The 20,184-nt window shown below is 45.6% G+C and overlaps 1 protein-coding gene across 1 annotated transcript in view; it reads right to left on the reverse strand.

The window, feature by feature from the left end:
• LOC130473171 (sterol O-acyltransferase 1-like) overlaps window positions 1–20,184 on the reverse strand; it is a 72,679-nt gene that overhangs the window by 35,465 nt on the left and 17,030 nt on the right. Inside the window, exons 2-5 of the mRNA XM_056844700.1 lie at window positions 19,837–19,895; window positions 4,227–4,369; window positions 4,077–4,136; window positions 371–478 (exon numbers count right to left, since the gene is read on the reverse strand). Of these exons, the coding sequence (XP_056700678.1) occupies window positions 371–478; window positions 4,077–4,136; window positions 4,227–4,369; window positions 19,837–19,895 (370 nt within the window). The remainder of the gene's footprint in view (window positions 1–370; window positions 479–4,076; window positions 4,137–4,226; window positions 4,370–19,836; window positions 19,896–20,184) is intronic.

Below are 20,184 nucleotides of genomic sequence, written 5' to 3' on the forward strand. Positions count from 1 at the left end.
TAAGCTGCTGGACGAAGGTAATTCCCTCTGACCAATGTTAACAGATACGGTAAGCAATTGCAGCAGTGATTCAGGCACCTACTGGCTGATGCCTGCAACGTCAATGCAAGAGTGAAAAGCCCCACCTAGTCTCTCACACCAGCCATTCCACCAAATCTCTCCCGTCACCAAATGTTGTCCTCCCCTTAGAAGGCTGTATGCCGAATATATCATTCTGTATGGTAGATGGGGACGGGGGCTGTCACTAACCTTTTTTTTTGTTTTGCAAACTTTTTTTTTTATTAGACCGGAAGTGAGATTGCTCTGACATTTTATTTATATGTGAAAATGACCGTTTCCCTCCCTCTGCAGAAAGACAATATTTTCTTACCTTCCTTCATCAATAGAGTCTACCACAAGGGAGCTAAGAAAGAAGAGAATGAGGAAGACAACAAATATGTGGTAGATGGCTTGGATGTGGTCCACTTCGAATAGCTCACTGTTGAAGAAATTCAAAGAAATAAAATGCACATTAGGACATGTTGGGGGGATACAAGATTGCAGAGGCTCAGTGCAAGAGCATCCAGTTGGCATGTGGAAGGTCTCAGGTTCAGTCCCTGGCATCTCCATTTAAAAGGTTCAAGTTAGTAGGTTATGTGAAACACCTTTGGCTGAGACCCTAAAGAGCTGCTGCTAGTCAGAGTAGACAATACCGACGTTGATACACCAAGGATCTGATTCAGTATACGGCAGCTTCATGTGTGTCCCTACCGTTGTCATCTTCCAAGTGTTGCTGCAACTCCAAGGGATAGAGCCTAAACGTTAAGTTTGCATGTCAGGAGGATTTGTGCTAGTACTCCCTCTGAGGCTTACATTTCACTTTCCTTATAATATGGGTCTGCTCTCTTTTGATGCACAATTCCCAGGAAAATCCAATTATCTGAAATTAGCCACCTTTTTATTGACACTGTAAGTACTTCTCTAAATGCACTTTGAGGTTCTCTGCACCTTGTTTCTCAGACCTGCTCCCTAGTCTGCACTGATGCTTTGAACAGATCTCCTTCCCAGGTGGTCAGGAAAAGATCTGGGAAGTTTCCACAGTGAAGGTGGGAATGTCCCAAATCCATGCCTGAATCCATTATTTCGGCTAGCAATGATGTAAAAGCAGAAAGAGCTGTGGAAGCAAACGGCCTCTTCCTAGTCATTTTTGGAAAAGGGTTTTTGGAAATGCAACACAGATCGTGAGCTAAGTTGCTCAAGAGAGATTTTGCAGGAGATAAATTTGCAATATACCATCCTGAGTAGTTATACCTGTCTAAGCTTATTGACATAAATGGATTTAGAAGGGAGTAACTCTGCTCAGGATTGCACAGTTGTTGTCCAACATATAAAATCCAGCATGCAAGGGAAACACTCCCCTCCCGCACAACCTCCACAGAGCTCTAAGGGCAAGCGATTATGCAGGAATTGTTGTTTTGCGGCTCTCGTTTATTTCAGTGGGAACTTCTGGGTGGATTGAATCACATGGGCCAGATCAGGCTGTCTCCTATTTTGCCTGTACTTTTTGTGTAGAAGGCCCAAGTTAATCACCAACATAAGAACAGGTTTGAATTTTTTTTCTTTCCAAGCCTTATTGGAGCATGCTAGGCAGAGCTGCATTTGTACCACGAGCCATATATCCATAAGAATTAGCTGAACAGGGTCTTCCACTGAAGCAGGGTCAGCATCCAGTAATATTATCTTCCATCATAAGAACATTGTTATGCTCCTCTGAACCTTGAGAGTGTACTCTCTGAGGACATGGCCCTGAAAGATTGTACATGTATCTCAAAAGCAGAAGGGAAACAAACATTTCCATACCAATACAAATAATGAATACAGAACACTTGTCAACTACAATTCAAACACTGGGAACACAGGGAAAAGGTCTCATTAAGAAGAAAGGCTCACACTAGGACAACCACAGCTATAGCAAGGACAGGTAACTGCCTGCCTGCAGGCCAGGTAAAGTCACCAAAATAATTTTACCTGCTTCCCACCCTCCAGGATCACTGACAACATTATGGCAAGTATGACAGAAGGTTATCCATAGTTTCACTTGTAAAGAAAAGAAAAAGAAAACCCAGAGAGAGATTCCACACTTTTACTGTGATTTCTTTTTATGTTGTATATGTAAAAACTCTCAGTCGACGTGCCACCCGATTGTGAAACCCCTACTGCTAGATGATGCTAACTTTATCAGAGAATCCGACTACTCCTGAAGGTGTTGGAATGGTCAGCAAAACATATCTCCAGTCCACGGACCAGCTTCTGGAGAACAGAGCAGCCCCCCTGATCAGGCAGAAGTTGGTCATGCCGGAAATACAACCTGGAAGCACAGTGACCAATTGGTTAGAGTATCCATCGGTACTGATGGTATAAAAAGGAACTCAACCTATTGTTCAGAGAACTCACATGTGAACCTGCCTCATCGCACTATTGGTCTATCAAGGTCAATCTGATCTTTTTTAACAGAAAATGCTGAAGACTAAACCTGGGATCATCTACATGGAAAGCAGATGCTCTGCCACTGATCCACAAGGGCCACTAGTCCTATCACACCCTCTAGTACTGCAGGCCACAAGGAAGGTAGGTCCTGTCTCACTAACCTATTAGAGTTTTTTTTTAAGTGTCAATAAGCATGTGGACAGGAATGAGCCTGTGAACCTTGTGTATTGGGTTTCCAAAAGGCTTTTGACAAAGTCCCCCACCAAAGCAAACTTCATAGTCATGGGATAAGAGGACAAGTCCTCTTATGGATTGAGAGCTGGATGAAAAATAGGAAACAGAGAGTAGGAATCAATGGTCAGTTCTCACAATGGAGGGATGTGAGCACTGGGGTCCATCAGGGATCTGTGTTGGGACCAGTGCTTCTTAACCTGTTCATGAATGACCTGGATTTGGGGTTGAACAGCAAAGTAGCCAAGTTTGCAGGTGACATCAAATTATTTGGGGTGGTTAAAACAAAATCAGACTGTGAAGAGCTCCAGAAGGATCTCTAGAAACGGAAAGAATGGGCATTAAAATGGCAAATGAGATTTAATGTGAGCAAGTGTAAAGTGATGCATATTGGGGCAAAAAATCCCAACTTCATATATACACTGATGGGATCTGTGCTGGCAGCGACAGACCAAGAAAGGGATCTTGGGGTGGTAATGGAGAGCTCAATGAAGATGTCAACCCAGTGTGCGGCTGCTGTAAAAAAGGCTAATTCCATGCTGGCCATAATTAGACGAGGAATAGAGAATAAAACTGCTGATATCATACTGCCCTTGTACAAATCTATGGTGAGACCACACTTGGAATACTGTGTACAGTTCTGGTCACCACACCTAAAAAAGGATATTACAGAGCTTGAGAAGGTGCAGAAAATAGCAACCAAAATGATTAGGGGACTAGAGCAACTGTCCTATGGGGAGCAGTTAAGACGCTTAGGGCTGTTTAGCTTGGAAAGAAGGTGGCTGAGGGGAGACATGATAGAAGTCTATAAAATTATGCATGGTTTGGGGAGAGTGCACAGGGAGATGTTTTTCTAATTCTCCCATAATACTAGAACACAGTCATCTGCTGAAGCTGGAGGGTGAGAGATTCACAACAGATAAAAGGAAGTATTTTTTCACAAAACACATACCGGTAGTTAAATTGTGGAACTCCCTGCCCCAAAATGTGGTGATGGCTGCCAACTTGAAAGGCTTTAAGAGGGGAGTGGACATGTTCATGGAGGAAAGGGGTATTCATGGCTACTAGTTAACATGGATACTAGTCATGATGCATACCTATTCTCTCCAGGATCAGAGGAGCAGGCCTATTATCTTAGGTGCTGTGGAACACAGGCAGGGTGGTGCTGCTGCAGTCGTCTTGTTTGGGGGCTTCCTAGAGGCACCTGGTTGGCCACTGTGTGAACAGACTGCTGACTTGATGGGCCTTGGTCTGATCCAGCAGGGCTGTTCTTATGTTCTTAATGGTTGTGTTTTAGTACATCCATTCGAGGGCCCTCAAGGGTACTTTATATTTAGCAAAAGTATGAACGCAAATTGTAAGTCCATTAACATACTCACTCCAAGAGAGATTTCCGAACAACAAAGACTTTCCCGTGTTCTGGGGCTGCTCTCAAGCCTCTGTGGAAAGAAAGGCAAATGTTTAGTGCTTATTCAGAAGGAGGTGACAAGAAATCAACTCTGCCACAGTTTGGCCAAGAACAGACATACTTGGTTTTGTAGCCATATTTCTCTGAACGTGTGGTCGGGAAGGCAGGTGGCGGTGACTCCACCTGCGCTGACTTTGAAACCGAGCCATCTACAAATTCCGTAAAATGACTGTTGATCCCCTTCATGAAAGTCGGCTTCAGATGCTAGAAACATTGGGGGAAAGGGGATGGGAGAGAGAGAACACAACAAATGGTTTACATCCACACCAGGAATGTCCCTGCTGAAATGGCACATTACCCTATGTCACACACGTGAACGCACACACAAAGCTGCCTTATACTGAATCAGACCCTTGGTCCATCAGGGCCAGTATTGTCTGCTCAGATTGGCAGTGGCTCTCCAGGGTCTCAGGCAGAGGTCCTTTCACATCACCTGCTACTAAATCATTTGAAGTAGAGATGTGGGGGGTGGAACCTGGGACTTTTTCCTTTTATTATTAAGCTCGTATGACCAATGGTCTTAAGCATAAAACCAATACATCACAACAGATCAAAACAGACAGACCAGTATAGCATGACAAGACAAAAAAATACCACATCAATAAAATACATATACCTCATAAAGTCTGTGAAGCAGGTCAGTATCTTTCAGTGATTAAGAACTTAGAATTGACCCCTTCCTAAGAAGTGGTATGTTATCTTATTCAGATAATAACCTAATAAGCAGGACACAACTTATTTAACTTACGCAAGTAAGCACTTTTATTGTATAGCTTCAAACAGAATATCCGTGCATTCCTGAGCCGTGCCGGTGGCCCGCGCCAAAGTCTTCAGGAGGCTGGTGAAGGCCCACGGTGGTGCAAGGGCCCACAGCGCCGGCTGAGAGGCACACACCAGCGTTTGTGGCCCCAGCACCAGCATGCAGGGCTGGACGCCAGTCTCTGGCCACTGGTGCGGCAGCGCCGGGCTCAAACGCTGGCGTCCTGACGCCAGCAAAGGTCTCAGCAGCGACCCGGGAGGTGTTCCCGGGGCATAACGGCATCCCGGGAGGCATTCCTGGGGCGTTATGGTGCTGGCCAGGGGGCGGGGCTGCCATTAGGCGGCCTCCTGAGCCATTTCAGCTCGGGAACGCCCCCTTCCCCCCCGAGATACGCCACCTTTTAGGTGGCATATCTCCCATGCAACCCTATGAGGATTGCAGGTTTTTTGCGCCGGGTGCTGTGTTGCCTCCTAAGCCCGGTGCAGACATTCCAGTCAGGAATGTGCTGTATGTGTGTGTGTATAGTCTTAAAAATGAATACAAAAGTATTAACAATGTTACAACAGTTTCATGTTACAAGCAATCTCTTACTTAAAGTTTTAAACCTTAGAATAAAACCTTAGAATAAAACAGAAAAAAGATTTCATTTAGAAAATAAAACAATTATAAGATCTGATTTAGTTAAAAGAATCTTGATTCACAATATCTAGAATAGTATATGAGTAAGTAGACATATATCACCAAATTATGTCTTCTGTGAGATCCTCCAGTCTATGCAAAGTCTGGAGAGATCTGTGAGACCCTCCCTCTATTGGAGAGATCTGAGGCTCTCCAATCTACGCAAAGATTGGAGATATCTATGAGACCCTCCAGTCCATAAGATCTGAGAACCCCCAGTCTACGCAAAGACTGGGGATATCTATGAGAACCTCTGATCTACACAAAGATCAGAGAGATCTAACTTTCCTGGGTCTCTACACCTATATTTATGTCTTCGATATATGTTAAATAATGTGAGAAAAGAAGTTCTGTTGCAGTTTAAGCCTGCTCCATTTCTACTGCTTCATCTAAGCAAGTCTTACACCTTCTCATTTAAGCACTTCTTAGCCTCTTCCATTTAAACATTTCTTAGCTACTGTCATGGAATTCCTTGTACAGCCTTAATACCATCAAATATTAGCATTGACAGCAGAACTTCTACTGTCTTTAATATATATTGACAGTTTAATATCATTACAGCTTAACATCAATATCAAATAATGGTAAAACATTCAATTTCATGATCATTCACCTTTATAAAAAGTACACAAGTCTTTTACAAATATACACTGTAATGTTTCTTCTCTTTATATTTTACAAGCAGTTACTTTCCCTCGACCAAAGAACGGTACACTCCTTCTATCTGGGATGGTCGTCCTCTTCCATCGAGTGTACAGCCCCGGGAGGGACATACACGGAGCAGCGAGGGAGGTAGGGGACACCCGCCCAGACAGACAGACCAGCCGAATCAACCCTGGCGATCAATGGGGCGACAGATGTTGCAGCCAGATCGCCCCCAGATCCAGCAGTTACTTTCATTTAGCACTGGGAATAATGTGTCTCTAATGGTCATTTAGAAATGAGAAATCACTATGACAAACATACTAAGATATTTAAAACATTTGGAGAGACCAGGAAAGGACTAGGTTATATCTTACTGCTGTAAGAACTGTCCAGTTACTTTATTCCATGATTTTGTTACAATAATACACAGCAGTTAGTTCTATTGGTAATTCAATATATATATAACATTTAATTGTACTAACAGTTTAATGCATTGAATGCTACAATAATATGATAGTAACTGTATTGAATACCCATAGTTTATAAATCTAACATCATATTTTCAGGGTTATATTTTCTTCCTGTTAAACATCTTTCAGTCCCTTTGAGCTGAGCAGTAGAAGGAGACATTCCTTACATGTAGATGTAAGATGGCATATTTTCAGGGTCTCTACACTAAGTGTCAATTTTTGGCTGCTTAGTTTAGCTGAAAGCAGTTTTTGACTGCTTGACCTAATATTAGGGGTAGACAAGCCTCTAAATGGATTTCAGTGGGAGCTCAATGATTCAAAAAAGGAAGAAAATTCTGTCTATGTACAACACTAATCAAACTATAATATCCATATGATCACCATATGTCAAAATCTGTGACATCTGTAACACATTGAAAATAATATGTAACAATGGGTCTATACAGTTTCTCATAAATCAACAACGTTTTAAGGAGATCACTATTGTCATGTATTTAGCAACAACTTGGAATGTTTCTGGATCCAGATCCACTAATAACAGGGCTGCCAAGTGCCCGCTGGTGGCGGGCAAACCCTTGGCAATTTACCCCTCTACCCACCGACCACCTGAGGGTCGATGGGCAAATGTGCACGCGTGCATACCGTGTGCGTCACTTCCGGTTTAGAACCAGAAGTTCCACCTCGTGAGGGGCCTTATACCTCTTCGTTTGAGTGGTAAAGGGCCGCTTTACCACTCAAACTAAGAGGGAAAGGCCCTTTGCGAGGAAGCACTTCCGGTTCTAAACCGGAAGTGAAGCGTGTGTGTCGGCGTGTGCACATGCATTATCCGAGAACAGCCTCCCACCGGAGAAGGGGAGGACCTGGCAACCCTAGCTAATAATAACAATACCACCCTGGGCTTGAGAGGTCTAATCTAGGTCTAATCCAGAGAGCTGTGGGAGCAGACCATTGATCACAAAATAGCAAAACATGGTCTACAGTCTCTATTGCAGGGGTGGGGAATGTTAGGCCCGGGGGCTGTAAGGCCTGCGAAATCATTTGGTATAGCCCTTCGTGGGTCCTGGCAGATCTCTAGTTCAGAAGGATCTGGCAATCTGCCCCCTCCCACAGACAGGAATAGCCTCTATTCAAGGCGGATGTGAGTTTGTTTTGCCGAGAAAAGGAAACTTTCCCCCCCTTGCAGAAGAGTTGTTAGCTATGGAGCTGCTAGGACTGCCCAAGAAACTGTATTAACCCTTTCCCACCCGGGCCGTGGAGAAACGTATTCCCTCTGTACTACAAGAGGGCTGGGGGTGGAAGTGGTAACAATGGATGAGTTAAAGGGGGCAGGGCCAGAATGCACGGGCGGGGGGAGTTCTTAGCCAGTGTGTCCTCATTTCATCCCTGCAGGCGGAGGTAGCAGGAGCCGGCTGTAGAATCCGGCCCCGACAATGTGGAGCAAGAGCAACTTGGGCGTGTGGCTGGACGGCTACGCCTGGCTGGTGCAACAGACCATCCTGTGCCACCAGGTGGGTGAGTGCGCCACCGGTTGGATGCCTGCCTGCTTGCCCATGTAGGGGGGGGTCATCTGGGGCAGCTGCCTGCTTGGGGCGTGGTTGGCTAATTTTTAAGTAGATAATTTTGTATGGCCCGCAAATGATGTTATAAATATCCAAATGGCCCTTGGTGGAAAAAAGGTTCCCCACCCCTGCTCTATTGCATCAGATACACAATCACAGAAACATTCTGAAAATGGAGTTTTAGCAAATCATCCTCTTATTTCTGTAGTCAGCAAGACATTCAATCTGGCGAGCATAAAAGCATGCCGATGGCTAGGTGTTGTGAGGAATTTCAAATACGAGGGAAGGGTCAAAGGGGGAAGAATCCCTAACACAGAAATAGAGCATGCCTGTCTTGTCCGAGTTAGTGACTGAATCAAAAGCAGCCCTAAGATTCCATAAATGCTGTATAAAAACAGCCTTGTGGGAGAGAAGAATAATTATCAGCTAAATGATACAATGTAAGACAGTGATTGAGAGCTGAAAACCCCCTCCTAAATCCTGCCTGTTCAGGACACACCTTCTGACTCTACCTAATTCAGAAGCTTGGAATGAAGAAAAGCTGCATATACCTTGCCTATTGTTGACAATAAACTAATAGGCTTATAATTTGTAGGATTATTCTTTTTATATATATAGGGACTATTAGTGCATGCTTCCAAGTTGTGGGAATCGTTCCTGATGCATTAATTTGGGCAAAAAGGGGGGGCAGCAGTTTGCACCACCATAGGAGATTGGCTTTCAAAAGATCAACTAGATTAAATCAGGCCCAGGGGCTTGGCCTGAATGCATTTGCTTAATTAACAAGCCTACTGACTCCAGGAGAACCGGCTGCCATAGGTCAGTCTCCAGGGGCTTCACCAGAACCCAATCTGAGTCAGATCCAGGGACCTTTGCAAAAATGGAAGAGAAATGATGTTCCCAGGTCACATGAGCAATGCCTGATGGGATATTAGATGCTGCAGAAAGGCTGTTGTTAACCATGTTCCAGAAGATCTGTGTATCATTACTATTGCTAGCAAAGATAATAACTTCCCATCCTTTACATAATGCAAGCCAGTTTTTTAACTTAAGCAGGATTCTAAAAGCACGTTTCAATTAAATAAGATCCAATAAATGAGTCTGTAGATTAGTGCATTTAAATTGGTGACATTAAGGTCTAATTCTTCTAACAAATTCTCTGCACTCATCATCAAACCAAGAATTTCTCTTCACAGGCCTAAAAGGCTCTATCAGTTTTGTACAAATTGGCTTGAAAAGGTCTAGAATACTAGATAATACTTTTATCATATCTGCAGCATCCCTCTGTGTCAAAAATTCCATAAGCAGAAGTCTGCAATCCCTGGAATACATGATGTTAATTGCTGCGGGGGTTAGATCTGGTGACCATATAAGAGGTCTCGGTTTTTTCTCCTTGCCATAGCTGTAAACAGGGGCCATATGGCAACAAATAACCTGATGAGAAATAATAACTTGCAACGGAAAACGATCACCTCCATAATATTCACCTACTCTATAATTGTAAATCTGAGGAGGCAAACCCAGTGAGACCAACACATAATCAATTAGGCTAACACCATTGTCTGTCACACAGGTGTCACGTGTTGTGTTAAGTGCCGTCAAGTCGTCTCCGACTCATGGCGACCCTGTGAATGAAAGTCCTCCAAAATGTCCTATCTGACAACCTTGCTCAGATCTTGCAAACTGAGGTCTGTGGTTTCCTTTATTGAGTCCATCCATCTCTTGTTGGGTCTTCCTCTTTTTCTGCTACCCTCAAGTTTTCCTAGCATGACTGTCTTTTCCAGTTACACTTGTTGTTTCATGATGTGACCAAAATATGATAGCCTCAGTTTAGTAATTTTCGCTTTTAGGGTCAGTTCAGGCTTGATTTGATCTATAACCCACTGATTTGTTTTTTTGGCTGTCCATGGTATTTCATAACACTCCAACATCACATTTCAAAGGAATCTATCTTCTTCCTATCAGCTTTCTTCAATGTCCAGCTTTCACACCCATACATAGTAATAGGGAATATGATGGCATGAATTAATCTAATCTTGGTGGCCAGTGACACATCCTTACACTTCAAAATCTTTTCTAGCTCCTTCATGGCTGCCTACTGGTGTCACCTACTGTATCTAATTCTCTATATCCATTTAAATTTAAATTTACTAGCCCATGATTTAATACACAGTTAAATAGCTGCTTATCAGCAAAATTAACCTTGGGATCTTTAGATATCCTTTCATATAGAAATAGATATGACAGCTCATTCAAAAATCCCATTATTCCTGATGTTAGAAGGGTTTCATCATCTGGCCCAATATGGGCATTAAGATCATCTGCTAAATAACAATTCCTCTGGGATGTTGTGCAATAACTTTATCTAAAAATGCCTCCAACTTATTCCAAACAGCCTGGACATCACTACGAACTGTTAACAGGGGAAGATCAATTGTTACAATTAAGAGGGGAAATTATAGAAACTGTAAGAACACCGCAAGTGCAAACTGCAAGGGGGAAATTAAAGTTATATGGGAGAAATTAAGTGCAGTTGAAATTAGGCAAGCTGGTCCAGACTTTGGACGTCCCTTAGAAGAACTTGGATGGGCATCCACTACATCAGGGATGGGGAACCTCAGGCCCGGGGGCCGGATCCGGCCCGCGAGATAATTTTCCCTGGCCCTCGAGCCGATTCCGGGAGCTCCAGGGCCCTGCCATTCGAGCTCTCCCTATTAGGCTCTTCCCTCGGCACTTCGGGCATTGTTGGCAGGCAGGCACGTGTGTAAAATTGATGCTGATTGGGTAATTGTTGGGACGTTTCTCCCAACTCTCCCCACTTCCTGCTCCTGGAGAGATACACAACTTCCCCCCAAAACATGCGCCTGGCCGGAAGACCCCCTCCCCTTTCTCTCACTGGCTGTTTTCAGGTGAGTGGGTGGCGTGCCGTGCCCTCCCTTCACTCTCCAGCTTGAAACTGCTTGGGCGCCTGGAACTTGTGTCACCATCTCCCCCTCGCCTGCCTGCCACTGGCCGCACCCTCCACCGGCTCAGTGGGCGCTCCCCTCGCTCTCCCCTGGGCCGAGGCCAACAAGAAAAGCGGGCTCTCCAGCCATTCCACCCTGAAACCTTCCTCCCCCCCCCCAAGCTTGCCTGTGAGCCGTGCGGTGGGGCGATCCCCCGCAGCTTGAAGCTGCTTGAGCGCCCGGAGCTCGTTCCACCATCTCCCCCTCGCCTGGCTACTGTTGGCTTCTCCCTCCCCTCGCTCACCCCTGTATATGTGTGTGTGGAAGTGGGGCATTCCCTCGATCGCCGGGCCACTAGCATGGCCCGATGAGTGCATGTGTGAGAGTATGGAAAGGGGGGGAGCCGAAAAGCTTCCCCCAATCGCGTGTGTGTGTGGAGTGGGGGGGGAGCCGAGAAGGTTTCCCCGCCGGGCCGCTATGTGAAAGTGGGGAAGGGGAGAAGCTGAGAGAAGGCTTCCCCAATCGTGTGTGTGTGTGTTTGAAAATGGGGAAGGGTTGGGACGTGTGTGTGAGTGAGTGCGTGTGTGAAAGTGGAGAGGGGGGAGAAGCTGAGAAGGCTTCCCCCAATGGCATGTTTGTGTGTGAAAGTGGGGAGGGGGGGAAGCGTGTGTGAAAGTGGGGAGGGGAGAGAAGCCAAGAAGGCTTCCCCCAATCGCGTGTGTTCGTGTGTGTGTGTGTGTGTGTGGGAAACCTCCCTCCCTTCCTTTCCTTCCTTCCCTCTCTCCCTCCTCTGCATAGCCTCTGCTAGAGTTGCCAACCTCCAGATGGTGAAGGAAAACAAAGACACCTCTGCACCAGTATCAAGAGGATGAGAAAATTTCTACAGGAATATAGCTGTTAGAGGAAATTGTTGTGACTTACCTGCTTGGATATTTCACCATGTATAATTATACATCTTTTTGTTGTAGTATATATAATTGTTGAGGGGGGTAGTATTGCCACATACTGTGAAAAAATACAGCTACAATATATTTGGCTTTGTTAACAGCTATATTCCTGTACTAACCTCCAGATGGTGGCTGGAGACCTGGCAACCCTAGCCTCTCCCCCCCCCCCCGCCAGGAGATCTATACCTGGTATGGCCCCTGAATGATGTTATAAATGGGCAAATGGCCCTTGGCAGGAAAAAGGTTCCCCACCCCTGCACTACATGAACGATGAAACCTGGTAAATTAATAGCTTCTTGAATCAAAATGATCTGAAACTCTAGGAGATAAGATTTAACTCAAGGGTCCCTTGGCCTGTTATTCCAACCAGTAATATTCCAAGATAAATTTTTTACATGAGAAGTTGGAAGCCGTAATTTAGATGAAACTTTCAGCAGCGGAGCATGGGAATTAGGGTTAGATTTTCCTGGATTAATTAAAACCACTGGGTACAAAGGGATGTGCTTTGAATTTTGGCACAGAAGGTCCTCCGGTATAAGAACCTTCTCATTTACTCTACAAGAGGATATACTGGCCAGGAGCAGTTCCCCATCCTTGGTGTGGCCCTTCTAATATTTTCTAGAGCAGACTGTAAAGTTTGAAGACAATTTCCATTGGAGGAAGAGCGCCAAAAGAGGATAGGGAACCAGCATCTACCGCATCTTCCTTCAATCGTATTCAAATCTTTAAGGACCTCCAAGGATTCAGGATCAGCAAGGAGAGGTTTGTCAGAACCCCAAACCCTGTGGTTTCTCATTCTTAACAGGGGAGCCTCAATAATGGGGAGAAGAAAGATCAATTAACATGGGAATTTCATCTTTAGCAGGTCTAGCAGATCTCTCTTTGCTACATTTAATTTTACCTTAGATTAAATCCGGTGCCTGGGGTTTCAAATTATCTAATGATTGAATTACAAAGTTCTGGAAATATCTTTGGAATTTAACCCCAAATCCAATAAAGTCAGAACAACGTGCAAACACATATTTTAGGATCTGATTGGAATGAAATAACAGAAGGAAAAGTTCATAATGGGAAGGTCCGGAGATTCGTTCAACCTGCCTCAGTTCAATAGAAGATGGACTTCTTTTAAGAAAAAATGCTAAATGTTTGCTGACCCATTGTTTGGTGGACCGGTTAATCTGTCTCCCTTGATAAGGGAAACATTTACAACTAGATAATTAGGCTCATAGATTAAAGAAGCAAACCCGTTTGATTTGCTGCCGAAAGCAAGTGTCCCTTCAGATCTCAGCCCCAGCTCCAAAGTCTTCATAGTTATTCCTATGACTTCTCCAATTTGGTGGATTATTAGAGGATTTTTTTGGTAATGGGCCACTCATTGCACTTCCCAAGAAATAAGCTGTTATAATACCAAGTTTTTAAAATAAATTTTCTGCAATAACTCTGCAATTAGATGTGTCTAAGTTGCAAGAAGACTAAGTTCCTCTGCTATAACAGCACAACAGGGATGATGACCGCAAACCATGAATCACTGTATCATTGTTGGAAATTGTTGATAGTTCTGGAAAAGCTTGAGCAGGTGAACATGATCCTGCATTCATCTCAGGAAGGCAAACAGATTGTTCCTGAAGGAGACACTCATATCTATTTGGATGCTTGAGAGAAGCAAAAAAAGTCCTCTAACTTAATATGTTTGCTCGAAGGAGTCGTGCCTTCCTCCTCAAATGGATAGGCTCTTTTCATCCCCATAGCTAAGCTACTTTCCTCCTTCCTTAGTTTAACAGAGCGATAAGAACAACTATTTTTCTTTCTTTCTTTTGTCACACAACGCTTTCTTCTTTTGTCCCATAGTTCTTATCCCACAGAATAGATACGTTATTCTTCCCTTCCAGGTCTTGAGACATAGTACAGGACACAGATTGGGGAGCAAAGAGGCAATAGCAATCAATCTCCCTTCTCTTCATTACTCCTTCTCCTCCAGCTTTTAATATATCCCGGAAGTCCACTAGATAAATGTAGGAACTTATTCCTTTCCTTCTTACCTTCTTAACTTCTAGATAATTGTACAGGCTCATCTCTGTCTTTTGTTCATTAATATTTGCAGGCATGTGTTCACTTTCTTCCATGCACCTCTTCAACCCTGCTTGCACAACCTAGAGTAGGAGATTGCCAGACCAACGCCCAACACAGCTCCTCCAGCTCATTATCCGTTCGGTTCTCCAGGTTTCAAAACCAAACATCCTCCCATATAAGGTTAGAAACAGCCAGCTCAGAAAACACATTTAAAAGCTCTGCTCTTAAAAAAAAAAAAAAAACCCTCTCAAAATAAAAGGCCAAAGGCTCATCTAAAACAAGTAGAGATACGGAGCTCTAAAAGCAAACTTCCAACAAGCCGTGGCCATTTTCTTTTCGATTCTGGGACCTTATGCATGCAAAGCAGAGGCACTTCCGCTGAGCCACAGCCCCTCCCCATTGGTTAATTCCCTACGGGTCCCTCTATACCACTGGTTCCCAACCTTTTTTTGACCAGGACCACTAGGACTTTTTTGTTCGGTGCAGGGACCCCAAGGTTCAAAATAAAAATTCTGAGAATTTGAAAATAAACTTTAATCATAGCTGTTAGTTAAACATTAAACTTAGAATAATATTTGAATATATATTTTTATAATAGAGAACTTTTAATTGAAAATATTAATTTATTCTGGGTTTATAACTTTGTTTCGTGGACCTTAATTTCGTTCTTGAGGACCCCTGGGGGTCCACGGACCCCCGGTTGGGAACCAGTGCTCTATACAGTGCAAGCTCTGTACTATAACTCCCAGCATGTCTGAAAGGTGGGCAGAGGATTGTAACATGGAGCAAAAGCAAATAGTCAAACTGACAAAAGTCTTTGCAAAGACAGTAATTAACGTGGTTCTCATCTTTCTAACACGATTGGTCGTTTCTTTTTAATGAATTAAATGCCAGTCCTGAGCTTAATAGTCTTCCTAACTTTTGAACATTGGGCAAAGTTCAAAATAAGGGTGGGGGTGGAGAATGCTTTCCAAAATCCTCTCATTTTAGCTCGTCCCCCTCCCCCCATGCTCAGGTTATGTATGTTCAGAAGGTCCTTTGAAGATAAACATCAGGACTAATTAAAAAAAATCAAACCCAGGGAATGAAAGGGAAAACAGGCTACAGGCTTTTTCCCCCTGTTCAGAACATTCAGGTTCTGAATGAATAATGGAATCTTGCGCTCACGGTTGCAGCAACACTGCTACTCCATCAGACTTGGCAGGAGATGCTGCAGGCAGGCCCTCTTTTGATATTGTAAAACATTTCCACATGTTGGAGAACATGAATCTGAGCCACAACATTTCTTTGCCTCAGTGTTTCTGAAAGCTATTCCTTTTAGAGAATCCTTTCTACGCTGACTTGCCTGCTGTGTAATTTCTGTGCAGTGCCCAGGATTCTGGAGCGTGTGCTAAGGTGCGGAGTCAGCATTACCAGAAGTGTTGCCCAGACTTAACGCTGAAGGCCCGTGGCATCTTCATCTTTGGTTGTATGCATTATACTGTTCTCATGGCATTGTTTTTAGTTGCAACCCTCCTTTGAGTCTCAGCGAGAAAGACTAAACTAAGTAAATAAATAAAATACTGTGGCAAACACTTTCACAAGTTATCGTCCCACTGGGCTCTAGTTCAAAAAAATTTATGCCACAATAAATGTATTAGTTTTTAAGGTCTCACAAGACCTCTTCGTTATTTTGGCTGCAACCACTGGAATTTGGCTAATATCTTAAGCTTCCCAGCATAAGAATGCATGTAGAGCTCTCTCCTATGGCTGCCCATTGAAAAGAAAAATTAATAGCACTGGTTAAGCTGTCGTCTGGGGAAGCTTGTCCAGCATTTGGACCTTCCCGTTGAGGAATCTTTTATCAGCTTCCAAGAAACTACTCCATGGTTCTCCAGAATCTGCCATTTACACACCAGCAGAAATCGATTTCCTGAAGAGACTGGCTCTAGGAACAGTTTTACCACAGGGCTGCTTTTTTGTGTATACAGGCCCTGATTGACCACAATGCAGACGCACAGCTTTCATGGCTTCCTTTTCAGAAAATAGTCATCATGGTGTTTTGTCCAGAGTAGCATATAGGGGGAGGTCTTATCTTATAACTCAGAGGGGCGGGACCTGTCAAAAATTGCAGGATTGTGTGTGTGTGCATTGTGTGACCGTGAGGGGGCAGGGCAAATGTGTGTGTGGGGGGGAGAGGCCTCTTTCTAGCCCCTGCAAAAAACCAAAAAAAACAAAACCCTTCTCTCTGCCGGCTAATGGCCTTATCAGTGGCTATGCAGAGCCTGTTTTTTACAGGCTGCATGAGAGACAGGGCATACTTGTGTGTGTGTGTGGCTGCCTGTTTGACAGCCCTTCTTCTCCTCCCTTTTTTTGTAAATCCACCCCACCCCCGCCGCAGAAAGAAAGCTTCCAGACCTCCCCCAGCCGAAAAAGAGCTGTTTATCTCTGGCCCCCGGCTAGTATCTTTTTTTCTGCTATGGAGAGAGGGAGAGGGAGAGGGAGAGGGAGAGGGAGAGGGAGAGGGAGAGAGAGAGAGAGAGAGAGAGAGAGAGAGAGAGAGAGAGAGAGAGAGAGAGAGAGAGAGAGAGAGAGGATGAAGGGGAAAACGGCACGGGTTTTTTTTTCTGCTTTTCCAGCCAAGTTCTGAAAAATGCAGAGCAGCCCCCTTTTAGCAGAACCAGCATCAGCACCAGACTGGCAAAAACCAGTCTGATCAGTTATGTTAAATTAGAGGCAGAGACTGTGGGGAGAGGAGAGTGAGCGAGCGAGCGAGCAAGAAGGATTTAAACAAAGAATGCAGACCCCCCCACACGCTTCCTCCCCCCTTTGTACAGCTGCAGTGGCGCAGGCAGGCAGGGAGCCAGACAGAGAGAGCAGCCAGAGTCAGGGGTTTTGTGTTTTTAAGGTATGTTAATGTTCAAACAAGATCTTATTATCTTTGCACTCTATCGAATGAAAGAAAGTAACCGGGCCTGTGGAGGTCTATACAATGTAGGAAACGCTTCTTGGGAGGGGGAAAGAGGGAGGGAGGAAGGAGCCAGAAGGTAGGGGTGTATTTGGAAACGCCTGTGATCTGCCCCCGCCTTCAAGCCTATCAAACGTGCCACAGTTAAGAAGGCGAATGACGGCCCACAACGAGTTTTCCCCATCAGAAGCCTTGAGTGACAAACCCCTTCCCCCCCTCTTATCTAGGCCCTGCAGCTGAACATGTGCTCTCCAAGCCACGATAGCAGAAACGTTCTTTTAGGCTTGCTGTCAGCATCCGACACTTTCCTTCATTTCTAGCCATGCAGAGTGAAGTTTTAGAGGGACAGACCTGATCGGCAGTGGGCATTTTAGACAAAGGCCTATCCCAGCAGCTACAGCTGAAAAGTGACCTCACCTTAGAAGGGGCAACACAAATGATCAGGAATTCAGAACTGATCAAGGGACAACTCCATGACCAAGGAGCATTTGCAGGGCTTCAGGAAATATTGCATAAAATGTGGTTTCCCAAATACTCTAGTCGGATGGAGATGGGCTTACAACAGGGGCAGGGAACCTTTTTCCTGCCAAGGGCCATTTGCACATTTATGATATCATTCAGGGGCCACACCAGGTGTAGATCTCCCAGTGGGGGGGAGAGGCTAGGGTTGCCAGGTCTCCAGCCACCACCTGGAGGTTGGCAACCCCAGGGGAGGCCACACAGAGAAGGCCTGCAGGGCGCCCCCGCTCCCCCCCTCCCAGGCAGGAGGGCAGCCAGCGGTGGGCCCGAGCAAACGAGGTGCCAGGGGGGCATAGCCCACGGTCGATCGGCAAGGGAAGAAGGAAAACAGAGAAAGAGGAAAAGGGAGGGAGAGAGAAAGAGAGAAAGGGAGAAAGAAATGGAGAGAGGGGGAGAAAGAAAGCAAAGGACGGAGGGAAACAAAGAAACAGAAAAAGAGGAAGAAAAGAGAGAAAAGTGTTTCCCCACACCCACACACACCCACGCACGCCGGCCCCGCGCAACCAGACCCCAGTCTCCATACCCTCTCCCCCAAGTCCACAAACCCCCCCCCCGAAGCCCGATCGGCTCCCGCATGCGTGCTCTGCCGCTGGGAGCCGCCGGCCTCTTTCCCCCCTCTTGCTGCTCAAGAGCCGACAGGCAGCAAGAGGGGCTTACAATGTGCCGCGGCGTTCCTGCATGCTGTGGCTGCAGGGGGCAGCCTTGGGGGAGGCATTCCTCCCCCTCCCCTCTCCCCTCCCCGACCAACAGCCAACAGTTGGCGAGAGGAGGTCCAAAGGGTGCCGCAGCCCCCCTGTAAGCCGTGGCCCCAGGAACACCCTCGGGGAGGGCTGCCCTGCACCCCGCCTCTGCAGCAGGGCCCCAGAGCTCCCGAGGGCCACAAAAAATGTCCTCAGGGGCCGCATACGGCCCCCGGGCCTGAGGTTCTCCATCCCTGGCTTACAACCTTCCCAAAATTACTCCACTAAACCTCACAAGCAATCTCCCTGTCCTCCAAAACAAGCCCCTAAGTGCACACGCTGCAGAAAAGGGCATGCTCAGAGAGCTGTGTGTCCAGCAAAGACTGCTGAGTGCCACAAATGTAAAAGGATAGGACATTTTGCTATTGTATGTCGTACTCGAGGGGTCAGGTGGGGGCAGCCGTTACCCGAAAAGGGAGAGAGGCAACCCCCTCCAGGAGAGGTTGAGAAACCTTGAAAGAGGCCAGGAGTGGAATAGGGGCTGCGAGTCTAAGCAGGCCTGTTCCGCCGCAGGCGGCAATAAACTTTGCCATCTGGAAAGAAATGAATTTATCTCTGCCAATAATAACACTGGTTTGTCCTGAGCTGAACCTTCTGGGAAACAAGATGTAATGGTTCTCAGAAATCTTTGCTCCTCAGTCACAAATCTCAGACACCAGAATGTGACACGGGACAAATCCTCGATGGACCGGCGGTCACAAGAGCAGACTCTTACACTATATGGAATCCCAGACTGCAGCTGTTGCGAACTAATTCCAGAACACCTCAGGGGATAGGGTTGCCAAGTACCCGGTGGTGGCGGGTAAAATCCCACCGATCCATCAGGTTGCCCGCCGGCCAGCTGATGGCCGGTGGGCACTGAGCGCACACTCGCACCATCACTTTTGGGTAAACTTGAAAGTGATTCGGATGCTCTGGCAATCTTGGATAAAACTCTATGGAAACCATAGAGTTTGGCCAAGATCACTACAGCATCCGCGTCACTTCCGGGTAAACACCAGTCACGAGTGTGCATCGCGCACCGCAGCCACAGCCCCGGAAAGCTCCCGCTGGTGGACCTAAGGAGCCTGGCAAGCCTATCAGGGGACCAGCTCAGGTCAGGACTGCAGTCTAGGGAGAGAAAGGCTTCAGTCACCCCCTGTGCAGTTTTCCCAATCCAAAACAGCCCTGGAGGAAACTACTGCCCTATAGGGGGGCTGCATATGCAATTTAGATTCTGGATTCCTACAAAGCAACCAGGGTTTTACTGACCAAAGTCAATCTAAGGTCATGTCAGCAACCTAAAGGTTATATGGTAAAATGAAAAGTTTAAATTAAGAATAAAGGGCACCTTCAGATTCTTCTAGGGATTCCTGGATGGTTGATAGGAGCTAAAATTTAAATATGTTTACCTCTGTCTCCTCCAGGAGTTGCATCTTCCTTGTTGTCACATGGTCAACATCAACCCGATCTAAAAGAAAAACAAATCGTTACTGTACGTTCTGCACTGAAAACTAGACATAAGCAGTCTGCAAGTATGGAAACAATGGGAGGGGGAGAGAACTTTAATTTGCATATTTATAATCAAACAACAAATAAGCTCACAAGTTACAAATGCGCCGTACCTTTTATATTTTCAGTTGCTAGGTGATTTGTAGCACATCAATGGCCTAAAAACACACACCATACAACTAGGGCTGCCAACTCCAGCCTGGGAACTTCCTGGAGATTTGGTGGCAACGTCTGTGGACAGGGGGATC

The sequence above is a fragment of the Euleptes europaea genome, chromosome 2 (genome assembly GCF_029931775.1).
Source record: "Euleptes europaea isolate rEulEur1 chromosome 2, rEulEur1.hap1, whole genome shotgun sequence".
Lineage (NCBI taxonomy): Eukaryota > Metazoa > Chordata > Lepidosauria > Squamata > Sphaerodactylidae > Euleptes > Euleptes europaea.